This window comes from Ammodytes marinus (assembly GCF_949987685.1).
Source record: "Ammodytes marinus genome assembly, chromosome: 24".
Classification (NCBI taxonomy): Eukaryota; Metazoa; Chordata; class Actinopteri; order Uranoscopiformes; family Ammodytidae; genus Ammodytes; species Ammodytes marinus.
In genome coordinates, this window is record NC_137228.1 from 14,260,821 (window position 1) to 14,277,503 (window position 16,683).

A 16,683-nucleotide genomic window follows, 5' to 3' on the forward strand; every position below is an offset into this window, starting at 1 on the left:
AAAAAAAAGTATAACATAGGTTACACTTTGTTTTTTTCTTCCGATTAAAAAATTCATATTAAGGTTTTATTCCGAGTAAAAATCACAACGTCGAGCAACCTGTCAGTGTTCTTCTGATGGTTTCAAATACTTCAGCGCTGGAACGATGTCGCCAAGGTGACTCACTCCTGAAACACACACACAAATGAAGGACTTTTTGAATTTGGATTGAAAAAGAAAATACTTTAGAATTTGGATCAGTACATCGATTGGTGTCATCAGTCTAATATCCGATAAGGGAATTGCAGCCATATCGGTCCCATCCCTAATACATACACACACATAAAGACACATACAGTAGAAACATACAAACCCAAAGTGTCTAAAATGTCCACAGTAAGGGCATGGAACGCAGGGAAAAACTCCTCGTGCTGCTTCACTTTAACGATTATACTGAAAACAAGACACAGACAGGTTGTGTTAGTGCACTGTGAGTTTGTGTGTGTGTGTGTGTGTGTGTTTGTGTGAGTGAGAGAGTGTGTGTGCATTTGTGCGGTAGTGAGAGTGTGTGTGTGTGTGTGTCTGAGTGTACCTGTTTGTGTGCGTGCGTGTGAGAGTGTGTGTGTGTGTGTGTGCGCGTGCATGAGAGAGTGTTTGTGTGTGTTTCTGAGTGTAGCTGTTTGTGTGTGTGTGTGTTTGTGTGTACCTGTTTGTGTTTCTGTGTGTGTTTGTGTGTACCTGTTTGTGTGTGTGTGTTTGTGTGTACCTGTTTGTGTTTGTGCGTGTGTTTGTGTGCGTACCTGTCTATGTCAGCGTCTCCCAGCAGCTCCTGGAGTTGAGCAGTTTGTTCAGAGGAGGAAACCAGTCTGTCCACATGGTTCACCACTTCAGCCGGAGAAACTCTGCTGTCTGAAAACAAACAGCAAAACTCAACATGTTTAGGCGTTTGTAATTTCATAAAAAAAAATAAAAAAAAGTAGGCCTGCATCGATCGACTTGTCAATTCATGCCTCCGATATGTAGACACCCAAAAATAATGAGCAGTTCACATCCCTAGTTAGGATTAGGGTTGGGGTTAAAATACAAAATATCCTAAAGATTCAAGATGGTTTATTCATTATATGCACATTAACAATTACAGCAGCAAGTCATTGGCAATTAAATTCTTAAGTCCCAGGCTCCTCTCAACAATTCAATATAGAAGAAGAAAATGTAGAATAGAAACACACAAGTGAAGAGAGCAACACCTGAGACACAAATAAACACAACAGTAGTGCAAGGACACAGTGCAGATAGAAAGTGTAGAGATAAGGTGCATAAACTGACAATGCCTATGAAGCGTTGTGTTGTATGCCAAACTCAAAGTCACAATTATTTATATAGCACAGTTAAAAAACAAAAAAAGTGAGTCTTCAGCAACGTATGTGAAGGTTACCTAGGTCCAGAACATCTCGGAGGTTTGTCATAGTGTTGTTCATCTCTCCGAGCCGTGTGTAGACCTCGTTCATACGGGGAAACACTCCGCTCAGTGACCGCACGTCAAACAGCTTCTGGAAGTGACTCACTATGGAGCCCAGAGTGAACCGAGTGGGACTCCGCAGCACCTAGCAACACACAAAACACTGTTTAAATAATGATTTAACCATGCAACCATTTTACCATGGGTGGTAGGATGTCCTAGAGGAAAGGTGGCCGACCAGTAACCATGAGAACGCTGTTTCGATCCTCGGCACTGGACAGCAGGGTGTTAGTAGTAAAACTAGTGGTGGCTGCTATTACGTCTACGGTGCCCACCATCTCTACCATTGTGTCCTTAAGAGACACACTTAACCCTAAACTGCTCCAGGGGCGCTGTACTATGGCTGACCCTGCGCTCTGACCCCCTCTGGAGCGTGGTAACTTGAGACGGGATATGCGGAAAGACAAATTTCAATGTAGCCATTGACTAATAATAAAGTAACTTAACTTATCTAAAATACATGAGACCTGTTGACCTAGAAGATCATAATTATTATTCAATTCTTTGTTGGTGGAGATATTATGTGTAAGTTAAGGAAGGTTTAAGCAACACAGCAATTGTAATTTAACAGTACAAACCTTGTCAATGAACTATGAGGGTGACAAACCAAAAACTAAATAATAATAATAATAATGGCCTCACCCTCTCGTCATCGGGCGAGGTGTTCTCCAGCATTGTGTCCACCTGCAGCATCATGTCCTCAACCTTCACCTCTTCTGCTGCGCCATGGTAACTGTCAGGTGGTTGCCATGGCATAAGTCTGGCACCGAGGGCATTTAAACATCGCTGCAGATCCTAGTACCAACGTACATGTACAAGAAGAAGTCAGCGAAAAAAGATATATTATGTTTTTAAAATCTGACTCAAGATCATCCAGGTGATTTGCTCTTATACCAGTATTTGCAATCAGCCACCTACCAGCAGGTAGGTTTAAATTTATTTAGCATTCTACTTTATATTTATATGTTTCACCTTATCTCTACACTTTATGTCTGCACTGTGTCCTTGCTCTACTGTTGTGTTTATTTGTGTCTCAGGTGTTGCTCTCTTCACCTGTGTGTTTCTATTCTACATGTTCTTCTTCTATATCACATTGTTGAGAGGAGCCTGGGACTTAAGAATTTCATTACCAATGACTTGCTGCTGTGATTGTTAATGTGCATATGACAAATAAACCATCTTGAATCTTGAACTTAATTTCAACTTGATGGAAAGGCAAATTGCATAATTATGTAAACAGTGTGTAAATTGTATTCCCAAACGTCCTCTGTTGAAATAAAGACAGGGAAAACCTTGAAGTGCTACAACCAAACCAGGCAGTGAACCTTCATTGTCGACATATATACAGATAGACAGTACATACATACAGCTCTGGAAATAATTAAGAGACCACTTCAAATGCTCAGTGTCTCTTGTTTCACTATTTATAGGCATATGTTTGAGAAGAATGAACATTTTGGTTTTATAAACTACTGACAACATTTCTACCAAATTCCAATAAATGTTTTTGTCATAAAGAGCATTTTCAATAAGTAATGTGGATATGAAGATTAAAGAAAAATCCAGACTGGTCTCTGAATTTTTTCCGGAGCTGTATAGTGAATCCAGGACTTTCTTAGACATAATGGAGATTTGTTGGTTTACCTTGAGCAGTGCTAGCTGCTGGGCCCAGGCCTCCAGTGTAGGGATCAGGGTCAGAAACTCAGTCCGCTCTGAACCACCACGGCTCGGTTTCTGTCTGTGAAGCTGCACCGGAGCTTTGGGATCGCTCAAAATAGCACTGATCTCCTTCAACAACTGGAAGTCGAGAAAAAAAGAAAGAAAAATAAATAAATTAATTCTGTTAAGAAGAGTATTTTATTTTATTTTTTATAATAATATATTTGTTCTACTTTAATTTAAATGTTTTAAATGTGGAAATATGGAAAATAATAAAGAAATAATTGAGAAAAAAATAAAATTTATTTCAGAAAACTACAAAAATGGTCACCAGAAGTAAGATGTAAATATTCATTCAGACATTGTGGAATCAAACTTACATGTTGATAGCGGACACACAGACCGGCTTCACTGATCTCAGTGCTGTTGTCTTCTTTAGGCAATCTGCAGAGATGGTGAGTACTGTATGAGTTTAGCTATTCGGTCACTTTTCTGTTACAGTTAAGTAGCAATGGATTTACGGATAATGTGTTTGCTTTTCTAAAACATTTGATTATAATCACCAGTGTGGGAATTTCATGGTGCCACAGTTTGTATTTATGAGGAGCAAAAGTGACCTCAAAAAGTAAAAAAATAAAAAATATTATTTTACTAAATAGGTTTGGGTATTCAAGAGTTTATAAGACACTTCTCCTACCTTGAGTTATTGTGCTGGTGTAACGCCTCTAAGCGGCGCAGTTTGTGTTTGTAGATCTTGACTTCTTTGAGTGTGGGTCTGCACAGAGGCACACAGTCAGCATGAATACTAGGCATATTCAAATTCTTTATTTGAAAAAAGGGACAGTTAATAAGCGTTAATTATTGGGCACAGTGTTAGCTTTAAAGCTAGTTTCATTAGGCAGTTCCTTCACCTGATGTTAAAAGGAAAGTGAAAAATACAATTCATGGTCTCTCACTGGTTCAAAACACACCTGGTCTCCAGCTCTTTCTTCAGCCGCTCCACTTCCCTCGTCAGCCCGTCTATGTGGCTGTTGCTTCCCTCTTGCTGTTCCTGGTACGCCTGGGAAGAAACCATAGAAACGAGAAGTACATTTAAAAAGAATAGTAAATAGCGATATTACAGTCAAATTTAAGGATTCCTTTGTTGAAGTTGTCTGGTAGGTTTAGGTTTTGTTTTAGGTTGGACTGCCACTTTAAATTAGACTCTGTGACTTTTAGATTTTATATAAAATACATTTTATCCGAAGACAGTAATAAAGAATATTTTCCCTTTATTTATTCATCTTGTTTATAACATTTTACCCACTGATCCTTTTTCCTTAGCAGTTCCAGTCCATGCACATTTTGACTGTTTACCATTTAAATAAAGGTTTATTTTGAATTCCCGTCTCTTGTCAGTGAATGAATCTGCTTGCCTTATCAACACTGTCAATAATATTCAAACCCCAAAGTAACATCCTATATTTTACTGTATATTACGAAGGTGTTGTCTGTCGTCCCCTCATTCCTCCCTGTATTGTCCTTGCTATACATTCAGGTTTTATAAAGTTTGAGCTAGTGCTCTGGGGCTAACAATCTAAACAATGAATAAACACTACTCAGTTACCTTGAGAATGGTTTTGAAGGAAGGCGTTGCGTTGCTGGAAGACTTGTTGATTCTTGTCAGATGAGCTTCAGATGCGTCTGTTTCTCCTTTCACAGATCTGTGGTGAAAGTGGACAGAAAGAAGTCAGTGTTGTAAGTCGAATTCAGTCCCTGCGTTCCAAATTTCATACCCTCTTTTTTCTATTCTACATACTAACAGCTGATCATAAAAATAATGCAGTAGTTAGCATGCAGTATGCTACAATTGGGACTTATTTTTATACAGAGGCTCCGTCGATGTGACGTCACTTCCGGTGTGCACTGGATTGTGTATCAGAATCCCTCAAATAGCGTGCTGATTTCAACACTACAAATCTCCACCGGATGTAGTAGGCATCTGGGTATTCTTAAGCATGCTAAATCTGACCAAAAGAATTGTGACATCCTTAACCTTTTTTCTATTATATTAAATAGCAGAAATTATGGGGATTGGAACGCAGGGTTTGTATTATTGCTCGCCATACGGTGTTCATGCAATGGGTGGACATTCAACAACAAGAGCCATTTTGGAAAAGGCTTGTTTTACCTGAGCTCATCCAGCAGCTGACTCATTTTATTCTCATAGAAGTCAATCACATCCAACACCCTGATATAGAAGATATGAAGCAATGGATTAAAAACAGAGAGCCAGGCTTACTGGAAGCTATTTTTTTTCTTATCTTTGTTAAAATGTTCATATTGTACAAGCCAGTACAGAGAATAATGATGAATGTATAGGTACTGTTTGTCTGTGGGTGAGTTGTGCTGGATGAGTCGGTTGCAGATTTGCTGGAAGGTGCGACTCTGTCTGGCTACACGCTTCTCTTCCTCTCTGATGGTGAAGTAAAGTTTCTTCTGAAGCTGAGACGATTCCTTCTTCTGTTGGAAAAGCTTCTGCTCCAGAGCCTGATACACTTTCTACAAACATCAAACCAAAGAACAGTTTTATGATGAATGACAATATTCAACATCTAATTAAAGTAGCTACGACAAACTTTTAAATACTTCTGAAACAGTCGATTTTTCCTCTGATGAACATAAATTACATGTAACAGCAAACGAGACCATCAACGCAAAGAATGCTTTGCAATCGTATGGTTCAATAATGAGGCTCTTATTGCGTTTCTCTTGAGCCAAGTGTTATAATTGTCAATGTAAAGTTAAAAATTATTAATCACTTAAAACCACTACACCAAGAGCGCCCCGAAAATGCCTGTTTAATGTAAACTGTGCAGACAGACATATAGACAGACAGACAGTTATTAGACTGTAAACTGTGGAGGTGTTGACAGACCAATGCTTGTTCTCAGACAGATAGACAGGAAAACAGACAGACAGACAGACTGACATAAACACACAGACAGACACACACAGTCAGACACAGACAGACAGACAGACAGACAGCTATTAAACTGTGTGGATTTGTTTAGACCTGTGTTCCCTCTCTGTCTGTCCCCAGGCAGCGCTCCTCCAGGTCCTGGACTCTGGTCTGAACCTCGTCCAGCAAGAGCTCCAACTCTGAGGCCCGACTCTTCTGCTCACCAACGTCCTCTCTACACACACACACACACACACACACACACACGCACACACACACACACACACACACGCACAGACAGACACACACACACCTTATTTACCTGCTGCTTGGTTCCCCTCAGACTTATACTGTTCTACTTGTTGTAGAATTTACAGAAGCTACGGTGGCCTTCAAGGACAAGAAGCTAGTTACTAAAGATGGCATCATCCACCACTGCCTCAAGGCTTTCCACAATATCAAGTGATAAAGTTGTGTAGAAATATGATCAGTGTGTCAGTCAGCTGGTCTCCCTACACTGAGCTATAGAGGTGTATCTATGACATAGGTGGGCTACACACAATGCACATACATTATTAAATAGATCGAGAGCCATTCCAGCCATAGTAATACACACTGAAAGCATGTCTACACTTCAGTCTGAATTGTTCCATACATTCCAGGAGTCCACAACATACAGCTAACTTCTAAGGTGGAGTCAGCAATTATGGAGAAAACTTTTTTTTTGTTGCAAAATCTGTGAAAATATCGTCGCGGTCTGCTACCTGTCCGTACTGTGTGGTGTTAATACACAGCCTAGGCTCTGTAAACTGGCATGCTGCTATGATGGGCCCCTTTTGTCGACTCTACATTCCCTTTAATTGCATAGCAGTTTACAGAGCCTAGGCACCAGTTTAAATGAAAATATCTCAACATTTCAAAACATCCAGGAGCTATGCTGGATGTGGTAATGCAAAAACAAATGTCCAAATGTCCAGAAATGAAAAGATACATTATATATACAGTATAACACTGTGTGACTGACTTGAGTTGGTTGTTGGACTTGATGAACTCCTGTATTAAGGCCTGTCTCCGGTCTGAGTCGGAGAGCATGGTCTTCAGAGTCGACCGGATCTCACACGCCGTCTTCTTGTCCAGCAGAACCAGATCTAGGGACACAGAAAGTACGACGGTTCACATTCACACTGTCCAATTTCAATTTCCCCAAAAACAAGGTGTATGCAGTACCTTTTGAGGAAGATATATCTAAACTAACTAGCTACAAGGAACTTTTAAATATTTCTGAAACAGTCTCATGTTTCCTCTGAAGATCATAAATTACATGTAACAGCAAACAAGACCATAACTGCAAAGAATTATATTTTTAAATAGTAATTCTTAATGCCTTTGTCCGGAAAGGGGGTTTGTCTTGTCATCATAGTGTCCTAAGTGAAAAAACAAGATATCTGCAAACTTTTAGATGAAATGTAATAAGCATTTTTAATCATTAAGTAACCACTGACTCTTACCCGACAGGTTTTTATTCTCCACGGGATCCGTGAAATGCACCGGCTTGAAACCATGATGCTGCAGGAGTCTATTCACATTGTCCCACTCCACCTGCTCCTGCTACAACACACACACGCACACACGTTTGTAAAGCTATACGTGTGAGGACATTCATTTACATAATCCATTCCCTTTCCCTTTCCCCTTACCTTAACCACTACAACTAATTGCCTAACCCCAACCCTTACACTAACCCTAACATGAACCTTATTCATACCTGAGCCTTAGAACCTAGTGTTAACCCTCAAACAGTCCCGTCCTGAAGTGAGAACCGGCCAAAAATGTCCTCACTCCTAAGGTCAAAAACTTAAATCGATTCTCCAAAAAATAGTTGTACAGGTACACACACAACGAGCAAGACAACATCACACAAAAAGAGATCTACCTGAAACTGCCCGTGAGTCCACAGATAAACATAAGTCTTATTCCTTGATTGTGAAAGATTATTTGCCCCGGCGCTGTCCATGGCCATTCTTAAAAGTCCTTCACAAACTCAGATACACAAGAGCATCACTCTAATCATTGCTGGACTCAGTGCATCTCTTGAATAAGCAGCAGCCTGCCTCCTGTACTAGTGATCAGGTTTCCGAGGGGATGTCACTCTCCCCCGCACACACTTGAGCAGGCAGGCAGGCAGGCACGCACGCACGCACACACACACACACACACACACACACACACACACACACACACACACACATGCACGCCACACACACACTTTACCTGTTTGATTTCTATCAGACTTCTACTGCTCTACATGTTGTATAATTTACAGAAGCTATGGTGGCCTTAAGTTCAAGGACAAGAAGATAGTCACTAAAGATGGCATCATCCACCACTGCCTCAAGTCTTTCCGTCCACAATATCAAATAATGAGGTGATGGTATTTTGTTAGTTATGCTATAGTACACACACACACACACACACACACACACACACACACACACACACACGTTGTTCATGTTGACACCTACCTCTTCCATCATGTCTAGTCTGCTGCAGCAAGCAGTTCAGCCAACGTTACGTGTATTCCTGGCAAACGACAAGAATATATTTTTGATATAATATAGTATATAAGGCTTAGCCTACATGTAGCCAATACAGAGACATTTTTAATTAACATTTAACAGCCACACTTATTGAATATAGTTTGAACTCCAGAACTTTGACAAGCGCGCTCTCTAGCTCCTATATTTGTTATAAAGTCACGTTATTTCAATATTTCTGCAGCTGAGTTGGCATGTTTAACTTCTCAGTTAGCTCATGTGGCTAACAAGGTAGGCTACACTTACCACATTACATATTAGCGGTGCATTTGTAACCAAGTAGGCTAAAATTGTATTAATTGAATTAATAAAATACTCAGTAAGTTACCTATTGTTGGTGTTTTCGACACTCTTGGACGACGCTATGTTATTTTAGCCTCTCATAATACGTCCATGCTTCAACTGTTTACTTTTGTTAGGACGCCGCCCGCTTCCGTCATTCAAACAGTGACGTAGCTAAAGTAAACCAATGGGATGAGGGTATTTAGTTTCCCAGCCAATCGGGTTGTATTTTGCATGTGCACATATTTGGCTATAGGAGTGTGAATGTAACAAAAAGTATGTGATAAAGTTGAATTGATAAACAGATTGGCAAAAGTGAGTAATGTATCACTCCATGTTTAACTTCACATGTGATTTATTAAAAATTGTATCAATGGATTTTTGTCACTTTCACTAAGAAACTGTGTTGAATGGAAATTATAAATTAATCTCTCTAAATTAATCAAATCCGACTGTTTTAATAAGATCAACTTTTATTTCATCTGATCACTTTATCATTTGTATATCAATGTTTCATTTTGGATCCCATTTATTTTACTACTCAATGTATCAATTCTCATGCCATTTCGCATCTATTTTTATAACTTAACTGTTGTTACTTTCACATACAACTGACCCACATGGCCCTAACATGGCTTTTAAGTGGAAAACCTGGATTTGTGTTGCTTTAAAAATAACTGTAGCCTAAAGATTTACATTGGCTTCTTATCATAACACTGTTGACCTAACTCATGAAGCTAAGTAGCCTACTTCATATGTCCTTTCTCTACAATTGAAATGACAGTGTGATATTGATGTCATGTCAGTGTCAGCCTGCAGCCTGGTACAGCCATACCTTTTCGGTCGTGTTGTGCAACACAGCAACCGCTCCGTGTTTACCATAACAAAGTCTACACAGTTCACACATGACTCATAAAATTACATTAATTATGCGTCCTACTCCTAGCCAAGACAAAACATTTCTTTGAGCTGATTCCAAAATGATTTCTTCACAACTTGAACTACTCCGCTCCCAACCAGGCGGCGTCCATGCAAAGCTGGCGATACCATTAAGGAGCACTTTAGAGGGGAGAAGATAAATAGTCAGAATGTATTAGACATGTTTATTTATAACAACATAATCCTTTTTAAAAGCGAACATATTTTATTGTTATTCTTAAGAAGTTTATATCGTAAAAAATTAAGTCTTTTGTTTGTTTTTTAACTATTTCACCCCCCGCGAGACTAAATAGTACGGTCCACAAGTGTCAGTGGCCTGTACTCCGTTGCTAGGAGGCGGAGAACGCTAGAAATAAAAGGCAGAGAAAAGCTCGCCATCACACTTGTGCTCACGTTATAACCAATAGCCCGTCTGCTTTATCCGTTTCTGCACCGGGAATTATTCGGTGGATATTTCGGTGTGTGGGACGGCACGGCTTGAATACAGAGTTGTCTCCGTGTTTACGTGTTGTTAAGCCGTTAATACGGATCTTTAACCGTTATCCCGTCGCTTAATTATAGACGTTGGGTGATTGTTTACAACTATCATGGCCACCGCGTGCACTCAAGAGGCTATTCTGGACTTCCTGAAGGAGAATGGGGGTAAAGTGAAAAACTCTGATTTAATTGAGCACTTCAGGGCCGTATTCCCAGAGGACCCGGAGGAGAAAGCGGCCGTGCGAAACTCTTTCAAAAACTACATCGACAACGTTGCTTTTGTCAAAACGGAGAGCGGAGTTAAACACGTCTGCTTGAAGAAAAAGTTTCGCAGTGGTGGGTCTCGGTCGAGTGTCAGTGACGTAACAAATGTGACCCAAACGGAACCGGTACACGTTTTACAAGAGGAGAAAGGTGTTGTTGTCGTTGACCGTTATTCGGTCCTAAAAAGAGCCGACAGTGAGGTGTATCGTCACGCGGTGAAGGATCTAGGCGAGCCTGTGGAGCTGCATACCCCTGCGCCTGGCTCAGGTTACGGAAACAGCCAGGTGAGAGTTTCGCAATCCGTTCACAGAAAAACAGACGACAAAGGCAGCAGCTGTCAGGAGTTTGTTTGTGTCGTGGAGGACGTGGACAGAAGTAGTTCAGTTAAAATGGGGAACACGGAAAGCTTTCGGAGAGACAGCACGAGGAAGTCCAAGAAGAAGAAAGAGATCAAGGAGCGGCTTGGGAGTAACACGGCACCTCCTGGCATACCACACATCACAGTGGTTGAAGCGTCGCCTCTCCCCACGCAGGACGCTGTGTTCGTCTTGCCTGGGCCTGTGCTCAAAACTGGCTCTACAGGTAGGCCTACGGGACAGGTAAATACAGCCACTACAGATGCCATTGGACTGAGTCCCACAGACAGACACGTTCAGAGTGAGTCTATAAAGGACTCAGAGCAGCATAATAATGTGATTATAAGGCATAGACAACACTCCAAGGGGTTCGAAAGGGAGGATTTCTCAGATTTGCTTGACACACACAGTTTATCGGGCAGCGAGGGGAACGACACCCCTAAAGGCAGCCGCCATCACTTCATGGAGGTGATGATGAGCTCGTCTCCACAGGTGAGGAGGTCCGTAGTGCTTAGGAGCTCTGTCTACCTGTCTAGGAGCGAATCAGACTCAGCCTCTCTGGTCTCCTCTAACCTGGACGAGGACCGGACCTCCATGTCGCTGGAGCCTCTGGAACACGAGTGGATGATGTGCTCTTCAGACGGGGACTGGGGCGGCTTGTCTGGCCTGCTAGCACAGGACCCAGGCCTGGTTCTGAGGAAGGACTTTGTGACCGGCTTTACCTGTCTGCACTGGGCCGCCAAGCACGGCAAACCTGAGCTCATAGCACTGATCATTAACTACGCCAAACAGCACCACATTCCCATGAGCGTGGACGTTCGCTCCAACACAGGCTACACGCCGCTCCACATAGCTGCCATGCACAACCACACGGAGGTGGTGAAGCTCCTGGTGGGAGCCTACAGTGCAGACGTGGAGATAAGGGACTATAGTGGTAGGAAAGCTTCCCAGTACCTCTCTGACAATGTTAGCGTGGACTTAATGGACATCATAGGAGCAGAGAAGGGTGCTGAATCGCAGGACGTAGATGGGAGAGATGAAGACGAAGGCCGATGGAGGTTCTCCAAGGTTCTGCCCTCCAACCTGAAGCCCATGAGCCTCCTGAACCCCAGTGACTGTGAGTGTGTGGACGGGGAGGTGCGCTCCAGAGAGAAGCCGGTCAGGAGGATGTCCTCGTTCAGCCGGATGAAGCCCAAGCTGCAGAGGCTGCGTCTCAGGACCTCTCAGATCGTCCACAGCACCTCGTTCAGAGACTCGGACCAGCTGGAGGAGGGGGGCAGAGGCTCCTTCAGGGCCCGGCCCAAGACTCACTTCTTTGGGTGAGATCAGCTCTTAAAGGTGGAGGCAGAGATTCTGGAGGACGCTTGGAAAATCAGTGAATATCACCATCATCATGATTCGCTGATACCTGTCCGTACTGTGTGTGTGCTGAAAAAAGCTGGTGTTAATACACAGCCAAGGCTCTGTGAAGGTGATTTTAACTACTGTACAAGCGCTCTCCAGAATCACTGAATGCAGGTGAAGGGATGTGGACAGTCATCACAGAAATGTGGACACTTTTTTACTTTTTACAATTCTTGCATTCCGTCCGAAGATTGCACCAAAAGGACAAAAAAAGAGGTTCTATTTGACCCAATTTTGGTCTTCCAATAGAGGAAATAGTCTTTGAATAAATGATCACATAAATCCATATGTGGATGTAGAACCTGTTCCTGGAGTTGTTACAGATGCGCAACTATTTTAACATTGCTCTTGTTACCAAGCAAACATTTGCCACCATTATATGAATTGTGTTTTATTGGGTCAAAGGATATAATATTTGCTATTTGCCTCAGGGTCAACAATGAGTTACACATCATCTAGATTAGAATCATTGATACATACCAAAAGTCTTAAATCTCAGCTCGTAGTGATAGTGAATTTTTTTAATTCGAAGTGAAGCCGCAAACCATCCTCATTTAAAAGATAAGGCTGCACTTAGTTGTATCAAATCGTATGTGGGTTTAGTGTGTTGAAGGCTGTGATACACACAATGTACATTATACATTCATGATTACACACTAGTACTTTTTATATGCTCCATGAATTACCACAAATGCACATCGGGTTACAACATGTAAAATTAGATTAGGGTGAAAACATACTGTAAGTAAGTAAGTCAATTGTACACAGAGCATATTGAAATTTGCCTTTTCACATCTCCCCTCTCAAGTTTTCCACTTCGGAGGGGGTCCTCACACAGGGTCAGGCAGAGTACAGCGCCCCTGGAGCAGTTTGGGGTTAAGTGTCTTGCTCAAGGACACGATGGTGGTGCACCTTAGCTGTAATAGCAGCCACCACTAGTTTTATTACTAACACCCTCCTGTCCGGTGCAGGGGGTCCAACCAGAGACCTCATGGTTACTGGGAGGAACCAGAGACCTCATGGTTACTGGGAGGAACCAGAGACCTCATGGTTATTGGGAGGAAACTCGAGAACTCTAGGCCATCCTACCAATACAAGATTTGTAATGAATACATTCCTTCCAGCTTTTCTTTATCCGCACATTTATAGCAGTAGATCCTGTAATCTGGTCCACTGTAGGCAGATTACTGTGTCACATGGTTATTATTACTGTGTGGGGCCCTGCCAGGGGCATAAGGGAGTTAAAGGTGCACTATTCAGTTTCAGAGGAAGAGAGTTTGTTCACATTCACAGAGCGTGTAGTTGGTTTACAAATCCTTTCTTCTCTACATGTCATTCCTAGTATTTAATAATTCTATCATCATATTTCAAAAACTGCAATTTTGAGGCACCTGGAACCAAACGTAACACTAGAAAATGTTTGTTAACAAAACTGTGGGCCCTGCTGCTGTACAATAGTGAAACAGTAACTTTTCAGGAAGCTTTCTAACTTCAAACAGTGTTCCAGGGATTCAATTTCCCTGTGAGGAAAGTTTGTTTATTCAGTTATTAGAATATACTTTAGAAAATGTTCACTTCTCTGACAAACCCAAAGTTAAATAGTTTTGGTCTTGGCTATTTTTACTTTTCATATTATACTTGACCAGTATTTTACTCTGATGTCACCAACATTCGAGGGTGAAATATGATTACAGACCCGCCCTGGAAACTTTAAACTTGAAAGACATCTGGATATGTGGCTGAATCCAAGAAACTGGATAAATCCTTTAGTTAAAGCACTGCACCGCTCAGAAGTCCACTAATACATTCTACTTAACAGGACAAGAATGTACAAGTTGTATTAAGAAATGTACGGGAACCAGACTGGAAAAAATTATTATAAAACCTGCATAAATATGTCTGTAACAGCAGGGTTATGAATCACATGATGCATGAAGAAATTTATTTAATCCACAACATGCTGTTTCATGTCAGTTCATGTCAGAACTTGACTCGTCAGAAACACAGAACAAATTTCAAAGTTCATTAACTAACATTTTAGAATCTATCCATATTCCATAGTTTCCATATTAAACTAGCCAGTCTCTTTGCTGTGTAACAAAAAACCTCTCAACCTATTTAGGCAAGGCAAGGCAAGGCAAGGCAAGGCAAGTTTATTTATATAGCACAATTCAGACACAAGGCCACTCAAAGTGCTTTACAGGGGCAAGATTAGAATACATAAAACACATTATAAAACATTTAAAAGTGAATAAAATAAGCAAATAAAATGAAAACTCGATTTAAAAACATTTAAAAGTAAATATAAACTACAAGTATTTCCAACAGCAGTTAATTAGTTCAACACTATCTATATGATTAATCAAGTCATCATGTTGAGATACTGTAATATACTGATAATTCATATTTTCATTATTAATTTCTAACTTTTTTTATCAGTTTTTGGTGTAAAAGCTCTGAAAATGCTGCATCTCAAGTTGTTAATGAAAAAAATGCAATTAAGACAAGTTACTTTTTTTAAAATTATTATTATATCTTTCTACAACTATACTACTGTTTTTGTCCTTCCTATACATCTCTGTCTGATTTATCACATAGTTTTGACTAAGATGTTATTTGAGTCAGTGGCACCTTTTAATCTTTTGCACATTTGAACAAAATCAGCTCATACATTTTGATTTGCACATTTACATTATAACCTGTTACATAAGAAAAACCTTTACAGTCAATGGGCCGGGCATAACTAAATGTACTGGGGTTACTTACTTCTTGTACTTGGATTCTGAAAGCCATTTTTATATTGTGTATTAATGAAGTTTTTACTATGATTGAATACATAATAAACATCACTGCTCTTGTGTAAATGGCTTTGTGTCTGATTTGACTTTCGATTTGGTGTAAATTGATACATTTGGATGATTTTTAATGTCATCTCAATATCTTCTTTCCCAAAATACAAAATTATTTGTTTGATGAAACTATTGTCAAATTATAGCGTTAACTCACTTGATTTTCTGGAGCAAACTCTGTCTGTACTGCATCATAAGGTCTTCATTGGCAAACCATGAGGCAAAGCTGACAGCACCAGAAAAAGTATATAAAATGAAATATAACAGTTGGATTCTTTAAAAAATATTCTAATTTATGTTGTTCTCACTCTCAAGATGGCACCACTAGATGGCAGTATAGCAAAGGTATCATCCAGAATTACTTCTCCATCGGGGAAATTAGGAAAACATAATTGCTGAACATTTTTATAGTTTGTTCAATATTATTTAGTTTTATACTTAAACGTTATACAAGGAAAGTCTTCACATGATCAAAAACAACAAGTTTGGGTTGAAAGAAATCTGATAAATATAACCTCAGAAGAATGATGTAATCAGTGTAACTCCAAAGGTCAACAGAAATGTTGCACAACTAGAATAAAGTTATTGGTTGATGCAACAGGCTGTGGCTGGGTAGTTCTTCTTGCACCAAATCCTTAAAAAAAAAGCTTTATTTTTGGAATTTTCTTTTTAAAGAACACAAACACACAACTGAAAAAGCAAACACACAAACAAAAGACAAAAACAAAACAATTAACATGGCGTACTCTACTTAAAAGGTTTCAAAGACATTGTTTAAATTAAAGCTAAATGTTAAGCAAAAAATTTAAAGTCAAAAAGGTGTCATGAAGGTCACTTCAGATCTGCTATATTGAGGAAAGGCTGCCATATCTGTTGAAATGTTTCTACTTTTCCTGAAATCTCATAACAGATTTTCTCCATAGTGCTTGAGAACTCCATGAGCCACATATCGAAGCAAGGGGGCTGCATTAAATCCATTTTAATCTTAAATCTTACTGCTTATTAGCCAGACCACTGTTTCTGGAGAGTTAAGTCCATGTTGTTGTGTTAGTCCAATGCTAACCTGGTAGAACGGCCCATGACCAAAATGTTGAACCTTCAATAAACTATGGTTTTTATAAGCTCAGGAAATAAAAGCTAAATCTTGTCTTGTGCCACAGAGGCTAAGAGTGAAAATATGCCGCTTTACATGTATTTGTTGTTTGTTGTACATTGATAATTGTTTAAATATATGCTCAATTGTACGTTATTTTGTTCCAGTCCATTATGTGTTTAAGATTAGCCAACTCTCTTATGTACAGAGGCCACAATAAGCCATGTGCTCATCGTATTTTAAAATCAAACACAATTTAAATATAGATAAAAAAAATATTTACTCAAATAAATAATGTAAAGAAAATGACAACAAAATAACAAAATG

The 16,683-nt window shown here is 40.1% G+C and overlaps 2 protein-coding genes across 2 annotated transcripts; one reads left to right on the forward strand and one right to left on the reverse strand.

The window, feature by feature from the left end:
* Positions 1-37: 37 nt before the first annotated feature.
* cep70 (centrosomal protein 70) lies at positions 38-9,128 on the reverse strand. Its single transcript, XM_080053059.1, has 17 exons — positions 9,021-9,128; positions 8,621-8,678; positions 7,607-7,706; positions 7,123-7,246; positions 6,213-6,333; positions 5,523-5,698; positions 5,328-5,387; positions 4,764-4,860; positions 4,129-4,217; positions 3,855-3,932; positions 3,538-3,601; positions 3,143-3,295; positions 2,141-2,293; positions 1,415-1,583; positions 780-888; positions 353-432; positions 38-167 (listed from the first exon to the last, which is right to left on the reverse strand). The coding sequence occupies exons 2-17, from the start codon at positions 8,630-8,632 to the stop codon at positions 103-105; spliced, it is 1,650 nt and encodes a 549-aa protein (XP_079909185.1). The 5' UTR covers positions 8,633-8,678; positions 9,021-9,128; the 3' UTR covers positions 38-102.
* Positions 9,129-10,289: 1,161 nt separating this feature from the next.
* Positions 10,290-15,253, forward strand: LOC307269653 (ankyrin repeat domain-containing protein SOWAHC-like). The gene has a single exon (XM_080052655.1). The coding sequence runs from the start codon at positions 10,501-10,503 to the stop codon at positions 12,331-12,333; it is 1,833 nt and encodes a 610-aa protein (XP_079908781.1). The 5' UTR covers positions 10,290-10,500; the 3' UTR covers positions 12,334-15,253.
* The last annotated feature ends 1,430 nt before the right edge of the window (positions 15,254-16,683 follow it).